The sequence below is a fragment of the Pantherophis guttatus genome, chromosome 4, assembly GCF_059756535.1.
Source record: "Pantherophis guttatus breed Tessera chromosome 4, ASM5975653v1, whole genome shotgun sequence".
In the NCBI taxonomy this organism is placed as follows: domain Eukaryota; kingdom Metazoa; phylum Chordata; class Lepidosauria; order Squamata; family Colubridae; genus Pantherophis; species Pantherophis guttatus.
Genome location: NC_142066.1, coordinates 10,605,896 through 10,630,650, shown reverse-complemented (window position 1 = coordinate 10,630,650; position 24,755 = coordinate 10,605,896). Strand labels below are relative to the sequence as shown.

At 38.8% G+C, this 24,755-nt stretch overlaps 2 protein-coding genes across 4 annotated transcripts; one reads left to right on the top strand and one right to left on the bottom strand.

Moving 5' to 3' along the window:
• The first annotated feature begins 4,197 nt into the window (after positions 1-4,197).
• LOC148113716 (vomeronasal type-2 receptor 116-like) lies at positions 4,198-22,399 on the top strand. 3 transcript variants are annotated; one of them, XM_087894423.1, is made up of 3 exons: positions 4,198-4,323; positions 6,409-6,639; positions 22,340-22,399. In XM_087894423.1, the coding sequence occupies exons 1-3, from the start codon at positions 4,234-4,236 to the stop codon at positions 22,352-22,354; spliced, it is 336 nt and encodes a 111-aa protein (XP_087750549.1). In that variant the 5' UTR covers positions 4,198-4,233; the 3' UTR covers positions 22,355-22,399. The 3 variants fall into 3 exon arrangements, with proteins under 3 accessions (XP_087750549.1, XP_087750550.1, XP_087750551.1); XM_087894424.1 differs by lacking the exon at positions 22,340-22,399 and adding an exon at positions 9,186-9,277; XM_087894425.1 differs by lacking the exon at positions 22,340-22,399 and adding an exon at positions 8,310-8,516.
• On the bottom strand, positions 12,966-19,505 carry LOC148113717 (vomeronasal type-2 receptor 26-like). The gene is made up of 4 exons (XM_087891551.1): positions 19,458-19,505; positions 18,566-18,793; positions 14,797-14,923; positions 12,966-14,371 (listed from the first exon to the last, which is right to left on the bottom strand). Exons 1-4 carry the CDS (start codon positions 19,503-19,505, stop codon positions 13,479-13,481), a joined length of 1,296 nt encoding a protein of 431 aa, XP_087747677.1. The 3' UTR covers positions 12,966-13,478.
• Positions 22,400-24,755: the final 2,356 nt, after the last annotated feature.

The following is a 24,755-nucleotide window of genomic DNA, read 5'->3' as shown; positions in this document are numbered from 1 at the left end:
TTGAAAAAGGAACAAGACAGGGATGTCCGCTGTCCCCACTTTTATTTATTTTAACACTAGAAGTCTTGCTAAATACAATACGGGACTCTAATATCTTGAGAGGTATAAAGATTAGGCAAGAGGATTACAGAATAAAGGCATTTGCAGATGATCTGGTTGTTACCCTATCACAACCAATGGAATCAATAATCTTGATGAAGGACATTATACAAGACTATGGTAAAGTTTCAGGTTTTAGATTGAATCCAAAAAAGACTAAAATGATAGCTAAAAACATGACACAAGATCGTAAACATGAGCTTGAAAGGAGGGCAGGTTTTGAGACTGTACCTAAGGTAAAATATCTAGGAGTTCAGGTTGCAGAATCAAATATGAAATTGTTTCAAAATAACTATGAGGTGTTGTGGCGAGAGGTGCAGAAAGATATGGAGACTTGGAAAAAACTGCAGCTGTCTCTACTTGGAAGAATAGCAGCAGTTAAGATGAACATTTTGCCAAGATTTCTTTTTTTGTTTCAAATGATTCCGGTGCTTAAAAGTGATAAACAATTGAAAGTTTGGCAATCTGGAGTGAATAAGTTTGTCTGGAACGAGAAGAAGCCGAGAGTGAAATTGAAAATTATGCAAGATGTTCCAGAAAGAGGAGGTCTTAAACTTCCAAACCTACAGCTATATTATGATGCAGCAGCTTTAACTTTAACAAGTGATTGGTTTGGAAGGAAAAAGACTGGAATATTGAATGCAGAAAGTTTTGATCTTGAATTTGGATGGCATGCTTACTTATTTTATGACGACAAAGTAGATAAAGTATTTAAAAGTCATATACTTAGAGATTCTTTGATGAGAGTTTGGAAGAAGCACCGACTCAAATGGGATTATAAAATACTGCTATGGTTGGATCTTGGTCATACTTTGTGGAATACAAATATAATGTCACTCGGGGGGGTTTTATATAAAGAGGTTCTTTTTACAGATGCGGGCAGATGGCAGCTGAAGACATTGCAGACACTGTTGGACGAAGGGATTAATTTTACTTGGCTACAATATAATCAATTACAATTGAGATGGAAAGAGGACCAAAAAACTGGTATTATGTTGCATGAGGAAGAATTGGTTAGACATATAAGAGAGAAAGGTCCAATGCATATCAAAAGGCTTTATAAGGTTTTGCTAGAAAGAGATTCAGAAACCAAATTAGTTAAAGACTGTATGATTAAGTGGGCACAGAATTTTGAAGAACCAGTGATGCTGGAAACATGGGAAAAAAATTGGGTTCAGAATGTTAAATTTACACAGTCGCAGAATCTGAGGGAAAATTTCTACAAAATGTTTTATAGATGGCATTTAGATCCCAAAAAGTTGTCATGTATGTACCCTAATGTTCAGCCAAAATGTTGGAGATGTGAATGTTTGGATGCTACGTATTATCATGTTTGGTGGACCTGTAGGAAAGTTAAGGCTTTTTGGATAAAAATTTGGTGGGTCATGCAGAATGTTTTGAAGAAAAAAATTCAATTTTCTCCACAACTGTTTTTATTGGGTATAGTTAAGGGTTTTACATTGGGTGAAACAAAATTGATATTGTATATGATAACAGCAGCAAGGGTAAATACTGGAAGAATGAAGCTTTGCCCACTATCGAGGAATGGACTTTGAAGATGGCCAGTTTTGCAGAGATGGCGAAGATTTCAGCATATTTAAAAGATTGTTCACAAGAGACTTATGAATGGGAATGGAAAAAGTGGATAGAATATGTTCAGAACAAATATCAAACTAGAAAGTATAAAATAGCTTTTATTTGAAAATAATGTATTGGAAATTTTTTAATGTAATGAGGTAAAGAGAAAAATTATACAGGGGAGGGAGGGGTTCAAGTTTATATATAAGTGTGATATTAGGGTTCTTTATGAGTATGAGTATATTATAGGGAAGTCTGGGGGGAGGGGAGGGTTAGGGAGGGTTAGGGAGGTTGGGAAGTTTGGGGGTGGGGTAGGGGAGAAAAGGGGTGAAAATGTAATTGTAAAACTTTTGCAATAAAAAAAAAACCAATACTATTTTCTGTCAAAATTCCATATATATATATATTTAAAAAAAAACATTTTTCACTCTAGGAAATACTGGGACACAATTCTATTGACACATGAATTTCGCTGTAGAAATAACATTTGTAAATAACTTTGTTTGCTTCTGAGTTGAGTACTTTAAAAGCTGAATTACTAGAGACAATTAATCTGTTTGCAAAGTTGACACTGGCTGAACTTCCCAAAAGAGAAAGGTGCTTCTGGGGAAAGCTGCAGTGCCTGAACAATTATAAAATCACATCTAATCTTTACTGCTTCACCATGGATTACATCGTTTCTTTCAATCATAGAAGACATGCAGAGCAAAATTGATGATCTCGCCACTAGAATTATTCTAGGGACTGTAATTTGTTCACTTGGTCTAAGATGGAAACATCTGAAGCAAAAACATCAAATCTATTAGTGAGAAGAAAAAAAAAAAAAACATCTAAAGGTTTTGTCCCATAGAGAATTGCAAATAAGAGTAGCAATTGGAAAGGGCAGATTCTGCATTTTTTTTTTTTTCATTTCAAACTGTGACTTGTCATAGTACCAAGGTGCCATCATTTGAGCACAATGTTAGTTGGATTTTGGCAATCTGAATAAAGGACGTGGATGGATCTATACAATTGTTATATCTAAGGAGAAGGAGCAAAGCTCTCAAGTGGTTGTATTTAGCCTGGCTAACATTTGCTAATGCAGAATTCTGATTAAAGTAAAATCAGACACATCCATATTTCGAAAGACTTTCTGTTGCCCAGATGTTTCTTCTTCTTCTTCTTCTTTTTGTAACCCCAATAGTCAGTGTGAATAGACTAGCATGTCATGTGGGGGATCCAATACCTACTCGATATGAGTGGTACCAAGAAGGAGACATCGTTCTCGGCGCAATGGTTTCTATGATAAATTATAATTTTCATGAAGTTTCATTTCAGGAGCATCCTTCTCAAGAGTTTTTTTTATTTCCAGAGTATGGATTTTCTATCTTGCTCCTCCGTAGCAGTTAGGAAAGTTTAATGCATGCAGAGAAATAAGGAAAGATGGATTGTTTCCTTGCATCATGAGAATTCTTTCTCTCTGAGATTATTTTTAATCTATATTCTCTGGAATTCAAGACAGCTTTTAATGAATGTAAATTCTGTCTGCCAGGTGTGCAAAATTAGACCAGGCGACCCAATTTATGGTAGCAGCAGGATGCTAGAGTGAAATATCATGGGCTATTATATAACATCATACATGCAAAGGAAAGTGCAACTCATGATTTCCTTATACAACCTTACTGTAAATTGAGAAGGAAAGAATGAACAGAAATTTTATTTTTTTTGAAAGAGTAGGACATTTTTGTTTGTGGGAAGTGGCAATACTTTGACTTATTCTGCAACAATGTCAATCACAGAAAATATTTCATTCTGGCAGAGTTCTCAATTGAGATGGAATAGCCCTATCTTAAACAGAGAGAGAGGGAGGGGGGAGGGAGAGATTATTGATATATTGAATTCAATTATAGCAATTACCATTGTTCAGATGTAAAATCTTCTTTAAAGTTAACTTCTGAAAGAGTGAAATATTTTATTTACAGGGTACTAACAAAATTCTACCAATATATACTGGAAAGAAATATCATGGTCTCTTATATAACATCAAGCCTACGAGCAAACTGAAATTTATAATCTCCGCATGAGATGTTATTGCAAATGATAGGAAATATATAAAAATATTTTAGTTTTTGAAAAAGGAGGACATTTTATTTTGTGGAAACTGGCAATACTTTGACTTATTCTGCAACCATGTCAATCATGGAATAAATTTCATTCTGGTAGTGTTCTCAATTGAGATGGAATAGTCCTATCTTAAACGTGGAGAGAGGGAGAGGTTATTGATCTATTTAATTCAGTTATAGCAATTACTGTTGCAGAGACATAAATCTTCTTTAAAGTTAACTTCTGAAAGAGTGACATCATTTTATTTACAGGGTGTTAACAAAATTCTACCAACATGTCCTTTCCTTGGCCTTTGCTGTGAAGGAGATCAATGAGAATCCACAAATCCTGTCTAATGTCAGCCTTGGCTTCCATATCCATGACAACTATTATCACCCAATGATGACCTATCGGACAACCCTGGATTTACTCTTCAAATCCCAGCAATTTGTCCCCAACTACAAGTGTGACACTATGAAAAACTTTATGGCCATTATTGGGGGACTCACCTCTGAAACATCATCCTATATGGCAGACATTGTAGGTTTATACAAGATACCACAGGTAGGCACTTGAAGAATAGATATAAGAGTGCTAATTGTTTCCTCCCTTCTAGAAAATAATGATGAATGATAATCACTTAGCTGAATAACCGTACAAAAGATAATTTTCATGGATAGAAAAATGGAGGTAAATTTGTTCTACAGAATGTGTTCTTTCTTTTTAGTTGATTTATGGATCATTTACCCCTCTGGATAGTTACAATGCTGGGATGTCTTCCTTTTACTCCATTGTCCCCAATGAATCTTCTCAGTATATTGGGATTATCCAACTGCTTCAACATTTTGGGTGGACCTGGATTGGGATTTTTACTACGGATAATTGGAATGGAGAACGTTTCCTGCAGATCATGGAGTCCCTCTTTTCCCAACATGGAATCTGCTCTGCTTCTATTCAAAGAATTCCATATTTAACCCACTGGGATAAACTTTTGGATATGATTGATAAAATAACAAATATTTATAACAGTATAGCTGATGGGAAGACCAATACCTTTATTGTCTCTGGAGACTCTTTGACCATTGCATGGGTAACTAGTATCATGTTTTTAGTTTGCCCTGGATGTGAGCAGAGTTCCTTGGGAAAGGTGTGGATCATGACTGCCCAGATTGATTATTTATTAACAGGACTACAGAGAAAATGGGATCGACAGTTCTTTGATGGTGCCATTTGCTTTACAATTCACTCAAAGCAAATTCCAAGGTTTAAGGAATTCCTTAACTTGATAAAACCTCCTTGGATTCAAGAAGATGGTTTCTTCCCACTTTTTTGGGGTCAACTGTTTGATTGTTCATTGCCATCTTCTCGTTCAACTCTAGATATTTGTACAGGAGAGGAAAAGCTGGAGGATATTCCTGGGTCTCTATTTGAAGTGCAGTTGACGGGGCACAGCTATGGTATCTATAATGCTGTCTATGTACTGGCTCAAGCTTTACATGATCTCTTCTTACTTCAGTCTAATGACAGGCATTTGGTGAGGCATAAATCATCAAAATATGAAGATGCAAAACCATGGCAGGTGATTTGTTTTAGAGAAATACTTTGTGCTGGGTAACAGCAATTACAAAGTTATATATGAATTAAATAGGCTAGAAGCAACTATCAAAATGGAATAGAATGTCTTTTTTAAAAAATACCTAGTCTTTATGACTTTATCTCCATCAATATATGTTTTCCATTTTACTCCTTGAACATCTTCAGCATGCAAGTACTAACTAAGATTCAAGTCCTAGTTTTTAAATTCCTATTTAGCTTTTAGGCATTTCACCTATTACTGAAAATAATACGTGAATCCTATTTAGCTTAAATAGCTATCCTTCAGTCCTTACTACATCCACAGCAGCCTTATGTCTGTGAAAATGATTCACAGATAATCAACTTAGAATCAACTTAGAACTAAGTAGAAATTTCCTGACAGTTAGAACAATTCATCAGTGGAAGAACTTGCCTGCAGAAGTTGTGAATGCTCTAACACTGGAAGTTTTTAAGAAGATGTTGGATAACCATTTGTCTGAAGTGGTGTAGGGTTTCCTGCCTAGGCAGGGGGTTGGAGTGGAAGACCTCCAAGGTCCTTTCCAACTCTGTTATTCTATTCTATTCTATTCTATTCTATTCTATTCTATTCTATTCTATTCTATTCTATTCTATTCTATTCTATTGCTTTTCCACTTGTTGGAAAATGTCTGTGAAAATTAAATGAAAATAAAAAATGTCTTGGAAGTCAGAAGCAAATCAGACAGGTGAGTCTTTCTTAGAAAAGGAGGAGGAGATCAGACAGGGAACCTAATTTTGGAAACTGTTTTTCCACTTGTTTATGTACCACTTCTTAAGCTATATTGTAATGGAATGAAGAAGATGTGGGACACTATAATCCTGTGTATCTGATATTTGATCACTGAAGCTGAAATATCTGATCCTTTTTTTTCCTGCATATGCAGAGGGCAGAAAAGAGGGGCTCAAGACGTTGGAGAAATAGACTTTTAACATTGTCAGAATTTCTCCCTGAAATGTAGAATACAACTAAGATAAAACTACCCATCGCTTTCTATTCTTTATTGTTCTATTTTCTTTTGATTCCCAATATAATAGCTCTACCAATTTCTTAAAGGCACTGCATACAACAATTCTCTTGGAGAGACCTTGACTTTTTATGACCATACGAACATGGAAGGTGGATTTGATATCGTCAACATAGTCACTTTTCCCAATTCCAGTTTCCAGAGACGAAAGGTTGGAAAAGTGGAACCGGATGCTCTGAATCAAGGAAAGGAATTAGTCATTAATGAGGACATGATTGTTTGGCATAGATCATTTAACCAGGTATGGTTTCAAGGAGAGTTTGTGTGACCGTTCTCAGTTGGGTTCATTAAGTTGAGAAATGTACTGCTGTTCTTCTAGGGAAACCATGAGGACTAAATAGATTAAAAAGAAATGACATTTTTCCACTTTAATTGTTGAAAACCAACTGCAGTAGTATTGTGAACAATATGTCAGGATTCCGACAAATGCCCTAATTAAATCATGAGCCTCGAGCCAAGCTTCAAAAGAAATTCAGTTATTTATTAGGAGCTTCGTGTTGGCACGTTCCCAAGTGAAGCCAACTCTGACCCCATGTAGTTTACAGCCCCAATCATGACCCTGTTTCCCCCCTCCCCCCAGTGTGTGTGTCATCAATCACATTCGCCAACAGAGCAATTTCGTGGGTTGTAGAGATCACTCCCCTCCGGCCGCTGTGGGTAACCCTGGGAGACAGCCTTGAAAAAGGTATGTCTGGAATGTGCTCCTGTCTTTGGTTGCTGTACTGCTTCATCAGTTTCCCATTCCCCTTGCCTATGGCAACTCGAGAGCAAGCCAGGGATGCTTTGCGAGTTGACACAACACTTATTACACTTCCTCCAATATTGAACTGAAAATTCTCAAATCCCATTTATTTCATGATTCTTTGATGCCTATTTTGACAGGACCTTTTTATTGTAAACTAGCTGATAACCCGGCATTGCTCGGGTATTTATTCATCCCAATCCTGTATTAGACAGGAAGAGCAACTTCACTCGGAGCCCTGATTTTGGAGAGAATTAAATTAGTTAAAAATGTTTTCCCTGTGCCCCCAGAAGCATCAAGTAAGATGATACCACCTTGTTGTTTTGCCAGCTGATCTATGATCATTTGTTATGCTTTTTTCTGATCTTGATTTAGAAGTGGCTTTCTGTCCGCGAGATATGCACTAAGCTGTTCAATGTTGTAGTTCTTTTCTCGTATGTAATCTGCATGAAGTACATCATGTCAGTCTTGTAGCAGTGCAGGCAGGGCGAGTTGCAGTAATGTTTTATTGATCATGGCCATACATTTGTCCTCAAGAATAATCAAAACCTTGTTGAAAATGTCCGGACCAAATGTAATTTCTAATGTTGGATTTTCTCCCTTACCAGAGGGATCCTCCTTGTGGAGTACTGTGAAGCTATTACCATGGCAACTCCACTGTGCTGCACAGTAGAAGCCATTTTAAGGCAGTACAGTAGAAGCCATTTTAAGGCAGTACAGTAGAAGCCATTTTAAAGAACAACAGGCTGTATCTTAACAGAACACACACCCTGAGAGGTGTTAGAGGTGTCTTACCCCCACAGTATTTTTTCCACAGAGTAAGTCATCTGTGTACCAAGTTTGGTTGAAATTGCTTGAAGCGTTCTAGAATTATGCTGGAACATACACACACACACAGCCATTTATATATATATAGATATGGTGCACATTTCCTTTATGGTATAACAACTGAACTTTCTTCAAAACAATAATTTCTCACTTTCCAACATTATGAAATCGATAACTAGGTGCTTCCCATCTCACTGTGCAATGAATATTGTCTCCCCGGTTATCAGAAAAGGAAGGATGAAGGGAAAAAATTCTGCTGTTATGATTGTGTTCCATGTCCAGAAGGAAAATTTTCAAATAAGATGGGTATGGTAATAACTTCTCTATTTTTATTGTTACAGAGATGAACCTGAAATATCAGCTGTAAAGCCATTACAAAGAAATATACAATATGAGAATTTTTGTGAATATGTTTTGCAGAATGCTAGTTTTAGGTTTATTGTTGGAAATTGAATGGGGCAATGAAAATGAAAAAAAAAGTTTTAAAAGAAACAAAGAAAGCAAAAATTTAAAAATAAATAAATAGACATGGAATTTATGGAAGCAAATTCTTAATATTTATAAATATGAAATGAACCTTTTACACATTAGTGGTATATGGAAGATAAATGACTGACTTCCCAATTTAAATCTTAATTCTTTTCATATCCACCTAGTTACATTTATTATATGGTATTTCTGCATGTTTGGCTCCTCTGTCAAATCCAAACCTAGAGTGTGTATATATGCACATTCAAATTTGATGCCTCTGATTCCCACATTCTGTTTATGGGGATCAATGCAAAAATGAACTTTAAGAGAAATGAAGGTAGAAAGCAAAATTAAGAATAAACTTATTAAATAAAAAATGATGTCTCGCAGCCTTAGAAAATTTTATTTCCTATGTAGTTTGCACTTGAAATATGTATGATTATATTAAACTTTTGGAATTTCCTCCATGATATAATGTATTGAATTTTAGGGGAAATATTTCAATTTCCTACATATCTTGAAGTGTAGTCTTGAAGTGAATATGAATTTAAACATTCAATTATTCCTTCAGGTATTCATGAATCTCCATTGGAGCACTTGTGTATAGTAAGAACATATAGAATAGAACAGAGCAGAACAGAACAGAACAGAACAGAACAGAACAGAACAGAACAGAACAGAATAGAATAGAATAGAATAGAATTCTTTATTGGCCAAGTGGTTTTCTTTTTTCTTTTCAATTTCAGACATGGTAGCTTGTGTCCAATGTCCAGAAGATCAATATGCAAACCAAGAAAAATATAGATGTCTCCTGAAAAGGATAAACTTCCTGTCTTATGAAGAACCTCTAGGGTATAGTTTAGCTTGTCTTGCTGCTGGGTTCTCCCTCATTACAACATGGGTCCTGGGAACTTTTATTAAGCACAAGGACAGCCCTATTGTGAAAGCCAACAACCGGGATCTCACCTACACCCTCCTCATCTCCCTTCTCTTCTGCTTCCTCTGCTCTTTGCTCTTTCTTGGACAACCTGGGAGAGTCACCTGTCTCCTGAGACAGTCTGCATTTGGTCTCATCTTCTCATTGTCCATCTCTTGTGTGTTGGCCAAAACCATCCTTGTTTCTCTTGCCTTCAAGGCCACCAGGCCAGGATCTCGGATGAGGACATGGGTGGGGAAAAGACTAGCTGTTTCTATTGTCCTTCTCTGCTTTCTATTCCAAGCAGGCATTTGTATTGTATGGTTATCAATTTCTCCCCCGTTCCCAGAGTTAGATGTGCACTCAATCACTGAAGAAATGGTTCTACAATGCAACGAGGGGTCAGTTGTTATGTTTTATTGTGTCCTGAGCTATATGGCCCTCCTTTCATTTGCCAGCTTCATTGTGGCTTTCCAGGCTCGTAAACTGCCCGACAGCTTTAATGAAGCCAAGTTCATCACCTTCAGCATGTTGGCTTTCTGCAGTGTGTGGGTCTCCTTTGTGCCAACCTACCTGAGCACCAGGGGAAAAGCCATGGTGGCTGTGGAGATCTTCTCCATCTTGTGCTCTACTGCTGTGCTCCTAGGCTGCATCTTTTCCCCCAAATGTTACATTATTGTGTTGAGGCCTGATTTAAACAACAAGGAACAATTGATAAAGAGACATTCTTAAATATATTTTCCTCTGTATGCTTTTTAAAATTGGTAGGAGTAAGCCAGAACAAGATTAAAAATTAATTTTTAAGTTATTCATATCAAGGGTTACTTACCATTCTGATTTATTTGTGTCTATGAAATCTGGATGTTCGGGAAAACCTTAAATCAAGTTTAAGCTTTTTCCCAACAATATTCAAGGGATTCACAGATTTAGTGCCTGTGTGTTTGTCGGGTCTAGTGATTTTTATGGAAAACCAGATGCCTATTATATACATTTAAATTCAAACCATTCCAGGCATCTCTCTCAGACCTGCAAAAAGACCAGCATCAAACTGTTAGTGAATTCAAGTGATTTTATTTGTTAAATGTTGAACAAACTTTATTTGCAAGAGTATTATACAAATGACTGGGTCCTTTCTCCAAATATACTTATATATGGGTTTTAATGTTTTTAATTTTTAAGTGTTTTTATAGTGATTTTTTTTTTTTTATGTGAATCACCCTGGGTCTTCGGAGAGGGGCGGCATAAAAATTGAATGAATGAATAAATAAATAAATAAATAAATAAATAAATAAATAAATAAATAAATAAATAAATATACTTTAGTGTCTCTATGAGTTTCTAATTCACTCTAAAATTCATTCTAAAGTGCCGAGGTGGTGGAGTGGTTGGAGTGCAGTACTGCAGGCTACTTCAGCTGACTGCTAGCTGCAGTTCAGCAGTTCAAATCTCACCTGGCTCAAGGCTGACTCAGCCATCCATCCTTTCAAAGTGGGTAAAATGAGGACCCAAATTGTTGGGGACAGTATGCTGACTCTGTAAACCACTTAGAGAGGCCTGTAAAAGCATTATGAAGTGGTATATAAGTCTAAGTGCTATTGATATTGCTAAAATAGATGGTGAGATTCGTAAGAATCTCACCATCATCACCCTTCATAATTCCTCCACCCCCAAAAATGATTTGTTTCTTTTCTAGATGTATATGACCATCCATTGACAATGAGGAATTTATTTTTTTTAACAAACAAACAAACATACAAACAGTAACCACCATACAGAAACTTATAATGACACATGAAGGAACCAGCAAGCAAATCCTCCTAGACAGTCTAGAAATACAGAAATACAGAATTTCATCAAACCCACTGAATCCTACTTTGAACGAAACTTATAGAACCAACTGCTTTTTAGATTTTTGAAAGAAACTTGCCTTGCTATAGATTTATTCTATTCTGTAGTTCTTTTCTTCCCAACATCAGGTGCACAACTTGAGGGTTCTCTTCGAATCCTGACTCCTGCTCAGCAGTTGTGCTAAAACACCTTTTGCACAACTTCATATGATGCACCTATTGCAACTTTTTCTGGATCTTGAAGCCCTATACATAGTCACTCATTACCTGGCGTTAATACCAAAGTTACATATCAATCAAACTGTGTAGTACTTATGGAATAATAGAATATCTACTTCAAATTTAACCAAAGCACAAATTGAGTATAATTCTTCCAATAAAGAATGGGGTATGGGGATGTGTGTCAGCCCTGGAAGCCATCTTTTTCTTTGGAGCTTCAGGGCTGCCACCTTTAGTGGCTGGGAAAATGGGAGGGGGGATTACAAGGAGCCAGTGGAGGATTAGCCGTAACCACATTCCTTTCTCTGGGAATCAAGGACACTCAGCCTGCACCTGGATGGGAATGACTGGGGGTTGTCTCCAGTTGGGACGATTAAATGATTGGGCCATGTGATGGACTTGTGGGTGAAGGGGATGGATCTTTCACTTTCTTTTGAGTGGGGAAAACCCAGAACTCTCAGATTTGGGTTTTCCCAGATGTGCTAATATGACATCTCAAATAAAAAGGAAGTTTGAGGAAATCCTAGTTTTGGAGTCTTCTTTTGGTGAGGTTGTTACTTGGAACACTGACAATGTGAAACAGTGAAGATAGCAGTTCTGACTCAGCAAATAAACTGCTGCCGCTTTCTTACATGCATCATAAATGTAAAAGGAAAAAGCTTCAATTATATGTGTCGTAGCTTCCCTGGAAGCCAGTTTGGGCAATGAGGAAGAACTGATTCTGGGAACTTCAGAGGAGTTGAGGTTTCTGAGGTGGGAGTGAATGGGCCACAGGAAGTAGAGTGGCCAGGAACCTCGGAGAGGCCATCAGGGGATCTACTGAACCAGCACCTGGCTGGAAAGGAAAGGGAAGAGATGCAGTTGCAGCTGAAGAGCTCAGAGACCCAGTCAGAAACATGGGGTGAACAAGGATTGCATGTGTAGCTAGTCAGCAGGGAAGAGAATGAACTGCCTGAAAAAAGTGCAAGGGAGGTCAGTGAGGCTATTTGTGAGGAGGCAGCCTCGCACCTCCTAATGAGTTACATCAGCACACACCTCCTTAGCTTGATACACAGAGAAATGAAACATTGGAGACAACTGCCCATTTTCCCTGTCATGCATATACTTTGACTTCGTGACTCATATTTTATTGACTCCAGACCTGTGCTTTGTTTGACCGTGTATTTGTACCTCAGACTGCTTTTTGGATGTTGGCCTGGAACCTAAGCTTGACTACTGTGTGTGCACTTTGGACTGTGCCTGTACTTTATACTTCATCTGTGTGAACTTGCAGACTTGTGTCTTTGCCATTGGACTTTGCATCACTGTGTGTAGATGGAGCAGAATTGAACTCAATAGAAATTGTGGTTGGTGTGGGTGGGACCTGGAAAAATTCCACAGTGCCTCAGTAAAGTTCTTAAACTCTTCATGGGTGCGTGTTTGGGGGATTGGAACAGCACAATATGTTTCTGCCTGTTTTCTTCAATATTTCATGTCTCCTCCATTTTTTTTTGGGAAGTGCCAAAAAATGTAGGATTTCACTATTAAACTATCTGTTAGCACTTCAACCTGCATTTACTCTAGTGCTGACATAAGAAGGAGAAGAGGGGGCAGCTGGCAAGAGGACGCTTGACATTTCACCTACTTATTTTCCTTGAAGATAATATCCCCTAGGAGATGAGATGGGAGGGGGGACATTCCTGGGAGCTTAAGTAATAGATATGGGGAGAGTGATTTGGAAGAGGGCCAATGAGACGCAGAAAATTGGGGAACAGAAAGGGAAGGTTTGGGGTCAGGAAGTCAGAGTTGGCTACGCCACGATCGGGGACAGGTTGTCGTGCTTAATAAAATGAAAGATTTCTTCAAAGACTATCTGTTTGGAAATGCAATTTATTTTATTTGAGACGACATTGAAACCTGACACTATCATTAAGTATATCACATATAAACACAAAGAACAGAAAGAAGATAGCATTGATATATATGGTTACAGGTGCCAAGTTGAATATTTGGACGTTTCAAATGGATGCATTGGATCGCTAGGTAAAGGCTCAATAATAGATTGTTAGATTTAACAATTAATCTGCCCTCCTGGTTAGATGCTGTTTTGTGTTCAGATGTGGGTTCAAGAGAATGATGTAGCATTTGGGCAGGAAGATGCATCCCAGGAGACCTGCAGTAGAGCCCAAGATGGAGAAGATCTCCACAGCCACCATGTATTTCCCCTTGGTGCTCAGATAGGCTGGGATGAAGGACACCCAGATGCTACAGAAAACAAGCATGCTGAAGGTGATCAGCTTGGCTTCATTAAAAGTATCAGGCAGTTTTCTGGCAAAGAAAGCCACAGTGAAACTGATGGTGGCCAGGAGCCCCAAGTAGCCCAGGACAATGTAAAACATGGCATCTGAGCCTTCATTACATTGAACAATGATCTCTTGAACCTGTGAATGCATGTCCCACTCAGGGAAGGGAGGAGACCATATCATGCAGATAATAGCTTGAATACATGAGCAGAAGACAATGATGGATCCTGCCAGTCTGTTTCCTAGCCATTTCCTCATCTGGTTTCCCGGCTTAGTGGCCAGAAAGGCCACAACAACCGTGATGGTTTTGGCCAGAATACAAGAAACCGAGAGGGAGAAAATGGTGCCAAACATCGTTTGCCTGAGAAAGCAAGTCACCTTCCCAGGCCGACCTATGAAGAGCAGAGAGCACAGAAAACAAAGCAGGAGAGAGGAAAGAAGGATGCATGTGATGTTCCTGTTGTTGGCTTTGACAATGGGGGTGTCCCAGTGCACAATGAAAGTCACAGCCACCAAAATGAGGGTTGATGAAAAGAGAAGAATCAAGGACATCAGAACGATTCCCAAGGGTTCACCATAGGATAAATAGCTGAAACATTTGGGAAGGCACTGGATCTTTTCTTTATTCGAATACTGATCCATTGGGCATCTTTCACATTGGTTTGCATCTGAAATACATGAAGAAGGGCTACTCACTTCCAACTATATAGGACAATATAGAGAACTAACTGTGATAAATCATTCCTGGTGATGCCATTCACAGTCCCCTTGACATGTACCCAACAATGCTTTCTTAACAAGTGTTAAGAAAGTTCTGGACTGTTATTTATGTATATATATATTCCTTTGAACTGCAGTATTAGTGGTGGAGTACTCTGAAGACAACTGCAACTCTCAACCTAGCAAAAGAAATCAGAATAGAAGGGATTTATGCAAGTATTTAAATTAGACCCACCTTTGAATATATATATATTTATATATACTGCAGTTTACCCCAATTCCATTCCACAAAATAGCATACCAAGGGTGGAAAGATTGAAGAAAACATGAGTTTTGGAGCTCTCAACTCTTAGCTGTCTCTTGCTTCACTTACCCATTTCAACTGAAATTCTTCCTTCAGGACATTGTGCACAATTGTAGCAACAAATATGTTTCCCCTCTTGAACAACTTTTCTGTACCCCTGACGGCAGCTCTCTACACATCTGGCACAGGGAGGTACCTGAAAGAAAAAAATCAAAAGCTTTAGGAATGGGATTCATCAAGATGTTGTGCAAGTTTTCCATTTCATTAGGAGAACATGGTACTTTCAGGGAGATTCATAATCTTCTGATGTCAACGTGTCCCAAGATGCTTTTGGAGAGTGTCCATATTTACATCAAATCATTCTATTCTTAGGATGAGTTCTGAATTTTCTGCAAACAAGTCCATTCTCATTTTTTCTTGTAGAACAAGAAAAAGACATAATTGAGAACATGGGAGTCTCTGGTGAAGGATATCTAAAATGTTTCAATCCTACTAGAAATCAGATCAGATCAAAGAGGTTTGCAACCTGCAATCTAGGACGAAATGAAGGATTTATTTATTTATTTATTTATTTATTTATTTATTTATTTATTTATTTATTTATTCATTCATTCATTCATTTATTCATTCAATTTGTATGCCGCCCCCTCTCCGAAGACTCAGGGTGGCTCACAATGCATTTAAAATCATTATAAAAACATTTAAGAATTAAAAACATTAAAAACATTAAAACTCATTCACACCATTCATGGCCGGATCTCACTGGATTGCAAGAGCGAGATCAACGGCCCCAGGCCTGCTGGAAAAGCCAGGTCTTCACTGCTTTTCAGAGGGCCAATAGGGTGGGGATGGTCCAGACCTCAGGAGGTAACTGGTTCCAGAGAGCTGGGGCAGCCACAGAGAAGGCCCTCCCCCGCAGGGCCACCAGCCAGCATTGTTTAGCTGATGGGACCCGGAGAAGACCAACTCTGTGGGATTTACTGGTTGTTGGGAGTTATGCAGTAGAAGGCGGTCGCGAAGATACCTTGGCCCTGAGCCATGTAGGGCTTTAAAGGTAATTACCAACACCTTGAATTGTGACCGGAGACCAATAGGGAGCCAGTACAGCTCGCGGAGAATTGGTGTAATGTGGGTGTACCTAGGTGCACCCACAACAGCTCGCGCGGCTGCGTTCTGGACCAACTGTAGTTTCCGAACACTTTTCAAGGGTAGCCCCATGTACAGTGCATTGCAATAATCTAACCGTGAGGTGACAAGGGCATGAGTGACCATGAGGAGAGCCTCCTGATCCAAGTAGGGTCGCAATTGGTGCACCAGGCGAACCTGTGCAAAGATCCCCCTAGCTACAGCTGTCAGATGTTGCTCTAATCTTACCTGTGAGTCTAGGAGGACACCCAAATTGTGAACCCATTCTGAGGGGGACAATTTCTACCCCCCCCCAGAATCGAGGATGGACAATCAATATAGTCTTTAGGAGGCAATACCCACAGCCACTTGGTCTTCTCTGGGTTAAGTCTGAACCTCTTGACTCCCATCCAGACCCCCACAGCCTCCAGGCACCAGCCCATTATGTAGGAAATGTCATCCATTTTCATTGTGTAGGACTGGAATACCTTTGGTGTTTCTTTTTATCTGCCAGGACCCAAAATCAAGAAAGACATATGGACTTACTTCTGAGCCATCCTCACCTGTAGACAGAAATCTTAACAAAGTAAAGACCTGTTTATTTATTTATTTATTTATTTATTAGATTTTTATACCGCCCCCTCTCCTGAAGGACTTGGGGCGGTGAACAGCCAAAATTAAAAACATACAATATAAACAATTAAAATACGTTTAAAACAGAATTAAATCTAAAATGGCTCCCCAATTTAAAACGCCTTACCCATACCCCTATAAATAAGACGAATTTAAAATTTAAAAATTTAAAATTTCCACATTTAAAAAGGGGGAAGATTTAGGCCAGGCCAGCTTGATAAAATAGAAAAGTCTTAAGCGCGCGGCGGAAGGTGCGCAGATCCGGGATCCTACGTATCTCCGGGGGGAGCTCGTTCCAAATTGTAGGTGCCCCCACAGAGAAGGCTCTCCCCCTAGGGGCCGACAGCCGACATTGTTTGGCCGACGGCACCTGGAGGAGCCCCTCTCTATGGGAGCGTACTGGCCGGTGGGAGGCTATTGGTGGTAGCAGGCGGTCCCGTAAATAACCAGGTCCTAAGCCATGGAGCGCTTTAAAGGTGATAACCAGAACCTTGAAGCACACTTGGAAGACCACCGGGAGCCAGTGCAGCTCGCGCAGGAGAGGTGTTACATGGGAACTCCACGTCGCTCCCATCACCACCCGCGCGGCCGCACTCTGCGCCAGTTGGAGCCTCTGAGTGCACCTCAAGGGGAGCCCCATGTAGAGAGCGTTGCAGTAGTCCAGACGAGAAGTAACTAGGGCATGAGTGACTGTGGGCAAGGCGTCCCGATCCAGAAAGGGACGCAACTGGCGGATCAGGCGAACCTGATGAAAAATCCTCCCGGACACGGCCGTCACATGCTCTTCTAACGACAGCCGTGAATCCAGGAGGACACCCAAGTTGCGAGCCCTATCCGTGGGGGCCAATGATTCGCCCCCAATACTCAGCGATGGCACTAGCTGACTATATCGGGACGTCGGAAACCACAGCCACTCGGTCTTGGATGGGTTGAGCCTGAGCCTATTCCTCCCCATCCAGATCCGTACGGCCTCCAGGCACTGGAGCATCACTATAGATATCAATCAAATGTTCCATGTTCAACTGCAACTTTGTCTTCTGGAATGTACCTCCTTTCTGAGAATCCTGACTAAATTCCATCAAGTATCATTTGGGGCCACCAGTGATGAAATGTAAAATTTGTTACTACTGGTTCTGTGGCGTGGTTTGGTGGGGAGTAGTGTGACTGGTGGGCGTGACCAACTTTTTTTTTTTTACTTTTAAAAGCATTTTTACTATAACTTCTTCGGCCGAAGAGGTTGTTAAAAATGCTTTTAAAAGCCTCTGACGATCCCAGCTGAGTTGCCTGATTGTCTCTTTTTACTCCATTCATAACAGAAATATCCAAGATTAAATATTATATTGGGAAAATACAAAACATATGATGTTCATTACAAAAAATGCGTATCCATTGTCTTTTAAGAAATTAGTAGGCTGTCGAGCAAACTAAATCAAACACAAGGACACATACATAAATATTCTTATGTCATTTTAATTTCGAAATGCAACTCAGTTCCATAACGGAGTTGGAAGGGACCTTGGAGGTCTTCTACTCTAACCCCTTGCTCAAGCAGGAAAACTTATCCCATTTTAGAGAAATGGCTGTGCCATATTTGCTTAAAACCTCCAGTGTTGGAGCACCTACAACTTCTGGAGGCAAGTTATTTCAAAAATTGATTGTTCTAATTGTCAGGAAATTTCTTCTTTGTCTAGGCTGCCTCTCTCCTTGCTTAGTTTCCATCCATTGTTTCTTGTTCTGCCTTCAGATGCTTTGGAGAATAGCTTGACCCTCTCTTCTTTGTCATGGCTCCGTAGATATTGGAACATTGATACCATTTCACCCTTCACCCTTCTTTTTACTAAGACATATCCAGTTCCTGCAACCGTTCTTCATATGTTTTAGCCTTCAGTCTCCTAACCATTTTTGTTGCTCTTCTCAGTATGTAGAGGTCTTCATAAAGACCACTCCAAATATCTAGTAAAACCACAAGATTCTAGAATACCATCACCATCCTTCGCTTCTGGATTTTCAGGTCATTGGAGAAGAATTTCTTCACTTCCAAAGAATAGTCTACCAAGTTAGAGTATGCCAAATATCCCACCTGCTGAAACTTGTGATTCCATACAATGGTACTTTCATTAATAGTGAATTTCTTCCCATCAAGAGATTTGGAGACCATCTTTCCAATCCGGACTCTCTGGAAGGTTTGATTGTTGAAGGAGACAAAGTTGAAGATGTCATATCCCAGGTCAAACTCCCCTTTCTCATCAAAAAAGATTTCTTCTCCCACACTGTTATTAAAACGGGTGTTTTTCAGAAAGTAGTGAAGCTGGATTTGAGAGAGAGAAGAGATCAGATCAGTTATCCAAATCTTCCCCAAAGTTTGGCTTTGTTCAGAATCCCAACACAGTTTCTTTAGTGAATCTCATCAGGATTGTAACCGAATTGCTTTCTGGTTTGATTCAGAAATCTCTTCAACCCATGGACCACATCCTATTTTAAATTTCAGTAATATCTGATCCAACAATTTCCTAATATGTATTGATTCAACTGGAATATATTAACAGATAAAATTAAATTCATGGCATCAGATTTTCACACAGTTTATTTTTCAATTCTTGAATAAATAAACAATTGGAGGAAAGAGACCATCCCACATAAATAAGGAAATGTATCCATTACATGTGATGGGAAGAAAAGGGAAGCACAGGGAACGCATTACTCTCCACCTCTTATTCTTGACTCACAGCTTTGTAAAAGTTTCCTTTATATGAATCAATGAATCAATAACTTCCTTAAATTAATATTATTTTGATTCTTGTAGAAACTTCACTTAGTCTTTCCAATCCTGCCAGTCACATTTGGAAGCCATCTTTTACCTTTGGGCCTTCAGGCCTTCCACGTTTACTGCTGTGGGAAATTGGGAGGGGGGATTGTATGGAGCATGGGTGATATGTAGTCATAATAACATTCCTTTCTCAAGGCCGTCTTGCCCTGCACCTGGGAGGCTGGAACGGGGAGGCCTGTCCAGTGGGGACCATGCTGTAATTGGACCATGTGATGGACTTGTGGGTGTTGGGCAGAGACTTGAACTTTCCTTTGGGTGGGGAAACCCTGGAAGCTTCCAGATTCGGGTTTCTCCAGATGTGCCCATTTGATACCTCTAATAAAATACAGCTTTGATGAAATTCAAGTCTCAGAGTCTTTTAGTTGGGTGTGTTACTTGGAACCCTGACACCCATATCTCTGGATTGTCATATGCATATAATACATCCAAAGTGTTACAGTGCAAATTGATCCACCAATTGGAATTGGAAATTGTATTAATTATGGTAAAAACACAGTCCAGTTAATATTATCTTCTAGTGAGTTCAGATCCACATACATGCACAAATATGAAGAGTGTTGGGCCATTTTATTCAATAAATCAATCAGCAGGTTTAATTGAATCCTGCTTATCTAGTTTTAGGATTTGTGCAGAAAACCAGTTATATTTCAGGTCATGTTGATGTAGAAATATTAAAACTTCATAAGGATTCACAAACTTTTAGGGATTACCATATATGTAACAGTGTTTTACTATATATACAAATTACATCAACAGTTCCATAGCACAGTAGGTAGGGTAGCAAGAACAGAAATATTGTTTAGAATAGAATAGAATAGAATAGAATAGAATAGAATAGAATAGAATAGAATAGAATAGAATAGAATAGAATAGAATAGAATAGAATAGAATAACAGAGTTGGAAGGGACCTTGGAGGTATGGTAGTCCAACCCCCTGCTTAGGCAAGAAACCCTACACCACTTCAGACAAATGGTTATCCAACATCTTCTTAAAAATTTCCAGTGTTGGAGCATTCACAACTTCTGGAGGCAAGTTGTTCCACTGATTAATGGTTCTAACTGTCAGGAAATTCCTCCTTAGTTCTACGTTGCTTCTCTCCTTGATTAGTTTCCACCCATTGCTTCTTGTCCTACCCTCAGGTGCTTTGGAGAATAGTTTGGCTCCCTCTTCTTTGTGGCAACCCCTGAGATATTGGAACACTGCTATCATGTCTCCCCTAAGCTAGACATACCCAGTTCCTGCAGCCGTTCTTCCTATGTTTTAGCCTCCAGTCCCCTGATCATCTTTGTTGCTCTTCTCTGCACTCTTTCTAGAGTCTCAACATCTTTTTTACATTGTGGAGACCAAAACTGAATGCAATATTCCAAGTGTGGCATTATAAAATGGTATTAACACTTTTCATGATCTTGATTCTATCCCTCTGTTTATGCAGCCCAGAACTGTGTTGGCTTTTTTGGCAGCTGCTGCACACTGCTGGCTCATATCTAAATGGTTGTCCACTAGGACTCCAAGATCCCTCTCACAGTTACTGCAATTGAGCAAGGTACCACATATACGGTACCTGTGCATTTTGTTTTTCTTCCCTAAATATAGAACCTTGCTTTTTTCACTGTTGAATTTCATTTTGTTAGATAGCGCCCAATGTTCAAGTCTGTCAAGATCCTTCTGTATCTTGAGCCTATCTTCTGGAGTGTTGCCTATTCCTGCCAGCTTGGTGTCATCTGCAAATTTGATGAGTTCCTATCTATCCCCTCGTCCAAGTCATTGATGAAGATGTTGAAGAGCACTGGGTCTAAAACAGAGCACTGGGGTACTCGACTGCATACTTCCCTCCATGTATTTTGCAGTTCCATTGAGGACTACACGTTGAGTGCGGTTGGTCAGCCAGTTACGAATCCATCTGGTGGTGATGCTGTCTAACCCACATTTTTCTACTTTATCTAGTAGTAGGTTATGGTCTACTTTATCAAATGCTTTACTGAAGTCCAAGTAAGTTATATCGACAGCATTCCTCTGGTCCACTAATTTTGTCACTTTGTCAAAGAATGCAATAAGATTAGTCTGCCATGATCTCTTTTTGACAAACCCATGTTGGCTTTTGGTTATTACTTAATTTGCTTCTAGGTGTTTGGTGATTTGTTGTTTGATTATACTTTCCAGAATCTTCCCTGGTATTGAGGTCAAGCTGATAGGTCTGTAATTTCCTGGATCTATTTTCTTTCCTTTTTTGAAGATGGGAACTACATCAGCTCTTTTCGACTCCTCTGGCAGTTCCCGTGTGCTCCAGGATCTTTGAAAGATATAGTTCAGTGGTTCTGAGATCTCGTCTGCCAGTTCCTCCAGAACTTGGGGTGTAATCCATCTGGTCCTGGTGATTTAAAGTGGTCTAGGGTAGATAGATGTTCACTTACCATTTTCTTCCCTATTTTAACTTGTGTTCCTAATCTGTTTTTTGTGGTGCTGTTTTTGATAGGTTGGACTGTTTATCCTTTTGTGTAAAGAAAGATGCAAAAAATGAGTTTACTACAGAGAGATTGGGGGAGACCCTATAATGAAGAGTATGGAGACAACCTAAAAACATTTTAATTTTGTGCATTCAAATTTTGGGAGAAGTTGGGTGTGAGAGTTTGCAAAGAAGCTGCTAAAATGTGATTAGGAAAAAAATAGAATGTGGAGAAAAGAATAGATTAATACTTGCAATGAAAGACAAAGAACAAACTGAATATTAAATGATATGGGAATTATTTTATTGATGGTTAGAGAATAAAAATGGAAGTTAGAAACAAAAGAAAGAGATTAGTGAAATGTAGAAAATATGTTAAGATACAGATGTAAACAATATGATTGGTATTATTATGAACTATTAGGATTATTACGTTTAACATTATTATTATATTCTTATCAGAAGATATGAAAAGAGGGGAAAATGAACATATTTATTATGCTCGACATTACTACTGTAAGATCAGAAAATTATTATCAATGTAATGAATACCATTGAAAATTTTGATGGTTATTGTACCTAGATGACACACTGTTGAATGGAAGATGGAATGTTTATATTAAAAGAATAACAAATTATAAAAAGAAAAGAAGAAGAAGCTGCTAAAATTAATGGATTTTTCACTCCCTGAAACAGCATTAAGTAGAAGATCTCCAAACATAGCTCCATCTGGACTTTGGAGATGATTCTTTGATATCATTGAGCTGCATCAGTTACTGAAGACAAATATTTGCTAACAGATAATTGGTTGCTGCAGAGAAATAAATTCAGAGTGCCTATCTATTGCTGCCTTCCCATCCAATCCCTTTCAGGGCTTCCATAAATATATATGGGAAGAGCAATGACATACCTCCCATGGCTGAAAATGCTGAAGATTTGATCCATCCTGATTCCTCAGAGGAGCTGGCTTTGCTTTTTTTGCTCTTTTTGAATGCATTGCTTGTACCGCATGTGCTGCAAGATGAACCCCGTTGTAGATATTGTAACTCTCTCCAGACATGGTCATTTCATACACAGAGCCAGAGACTTCCTTGAGATTTTCCCTCCCTGTGCAGCGTTTAACTCCTTTCTGATATGGAGGCAGTGAACAACGAAACACAGACTCCCAGAACCAATTAACATAAGGAAAGGGATGTTCCGAAGGTTTTATTCTCTCAAGAAATTCCTGAAATCCTGGCACAGTCCTTGTGTGGAGTGAGAAGTATAGGGAACCATTGAAAGACTGAACTAGGAGTCTCCCTTTTGATGATAAACTCACAGTGAAATCCCACTGGTAGGTCATGATCCATACTCTGTGATCTATTGGGTTCTTTTGGTAAATTTCACGAGAATAAAGCCCCCATTGTAAAATCTCCATAGATTGGACAGTCCCAGAAGCAAGGAATACAGTGACATTCTTCTGTAAGATAATGTCTATTATTTTGTGTACATGTTCTAAAATGAAATCTTTCTTTAAGAGTGCATCTCTTAAAATTGGGATCAATGCCATCCAAGCAATGCAAATATCACTCTGGAAGAGTCTTGGTTGGAGATGTTGAAAAAATACTTTCCCCCTCTCATCCTCTGAGACCAAGAGGCCAATCCAGTTCCATCCAAAATGTTTTAGTAAGTGAACAATCCCTTCGTATTGCAAATTTTCATTGGGAACCATGCTGAAGAAGGAAGGGAATTGCCCTTTGTCACTCAGGACTGGGTCAAAGGAGCCATAATTCAGCTGTTGGGAAGAATGATGCATAGAAAATTAAACTGGGAGTCCTTTGGTGATCATGAAGAGAATAGAGCTTTTCCATCCTCCATAGAATATTGGATTGTACTGTGGCATTATGACTTTATTGCAAAATCCCAAAGGTTGCTATCAAGTGTTACATAAAGAAAGAGAACATAAGCTTCACAATAGTAGATTCTGGGAACTCAGAACTGGGAAATGATAGCCCGGCTAAAGTTAAAGAAGCTACGGTTTATAAAAACAAAACAAAACAACAGGCTGATCTGTAAAAAATGATCATACCTGTGGAAACTTGTAGATGTTCAACATGTACGCCATCTGGATGGAATTGAGTGAGGTGAGGTCACCAATGATAGGCAAGAAGTTCAGATTCCTTCTTCTGACACAGTTGAAGTTGATAGGACTCCCTTGTCTGAGAAACAGAAAATTTAAAACATGCTGACTGGCCACCCAGGCATTGAAACTGGTTTCATAAATCTCCAGTGCTGGTGTGATGTTGGGGAACAGCTTGGCATTCTTGTTGACTTCATCAATGGCAAAATACAGGGAAAGAGGATGCTGGACATATTTTGGTATCATGCTGAAATGAAAGTGCAGAAGGAGAGAAAATCATATCACACACAAAAATCTAAATCAATTCTAAAATACCGTAGTGGTCAAAATTGTGGAAACCTTTTGGAGAAAGTGTATTTTCTAAAACTAGCTAATAACACCACTTTTTTTTTAGTAGTACCATAACATTGTATATCAATGGAAAGATAATTTAATCAAGAAATTAATGCAATAATTTTTATGAAGATTTGTTATTTGAATAGGAGTTAAAGTATAAAGAAGAAAAGTGAAACACGGAAAAAATGAGGTATACTAAATCTTTTAGCATAAATTACAGTCTTACAAGGTTTTCCCATGGAATGATCCAAGTCTTTTTGTTCTGCAGCTGTTATAATGTGAAACCAAGATTGAATGATTGCTGGGTTTTATTGCTGGGTCGGTTCTGAGTTGTGACTAACAAGTTTCTTCAATTGGTGCCATAGTTTTCCAATTGGGTTAAGGTCTGGGCTCTTCCAGCACTGGAATATGATTATCTTGAAACTCCAAAAAAAAAGTGGTATGATTAGCCATCAAGCCTCAAAAATACACTTTTCCCAAAACTTTTCCACAATTTTGGCCACTACTGTTCATAGATAATTTCAGCAATTTATCCAATAGAGAT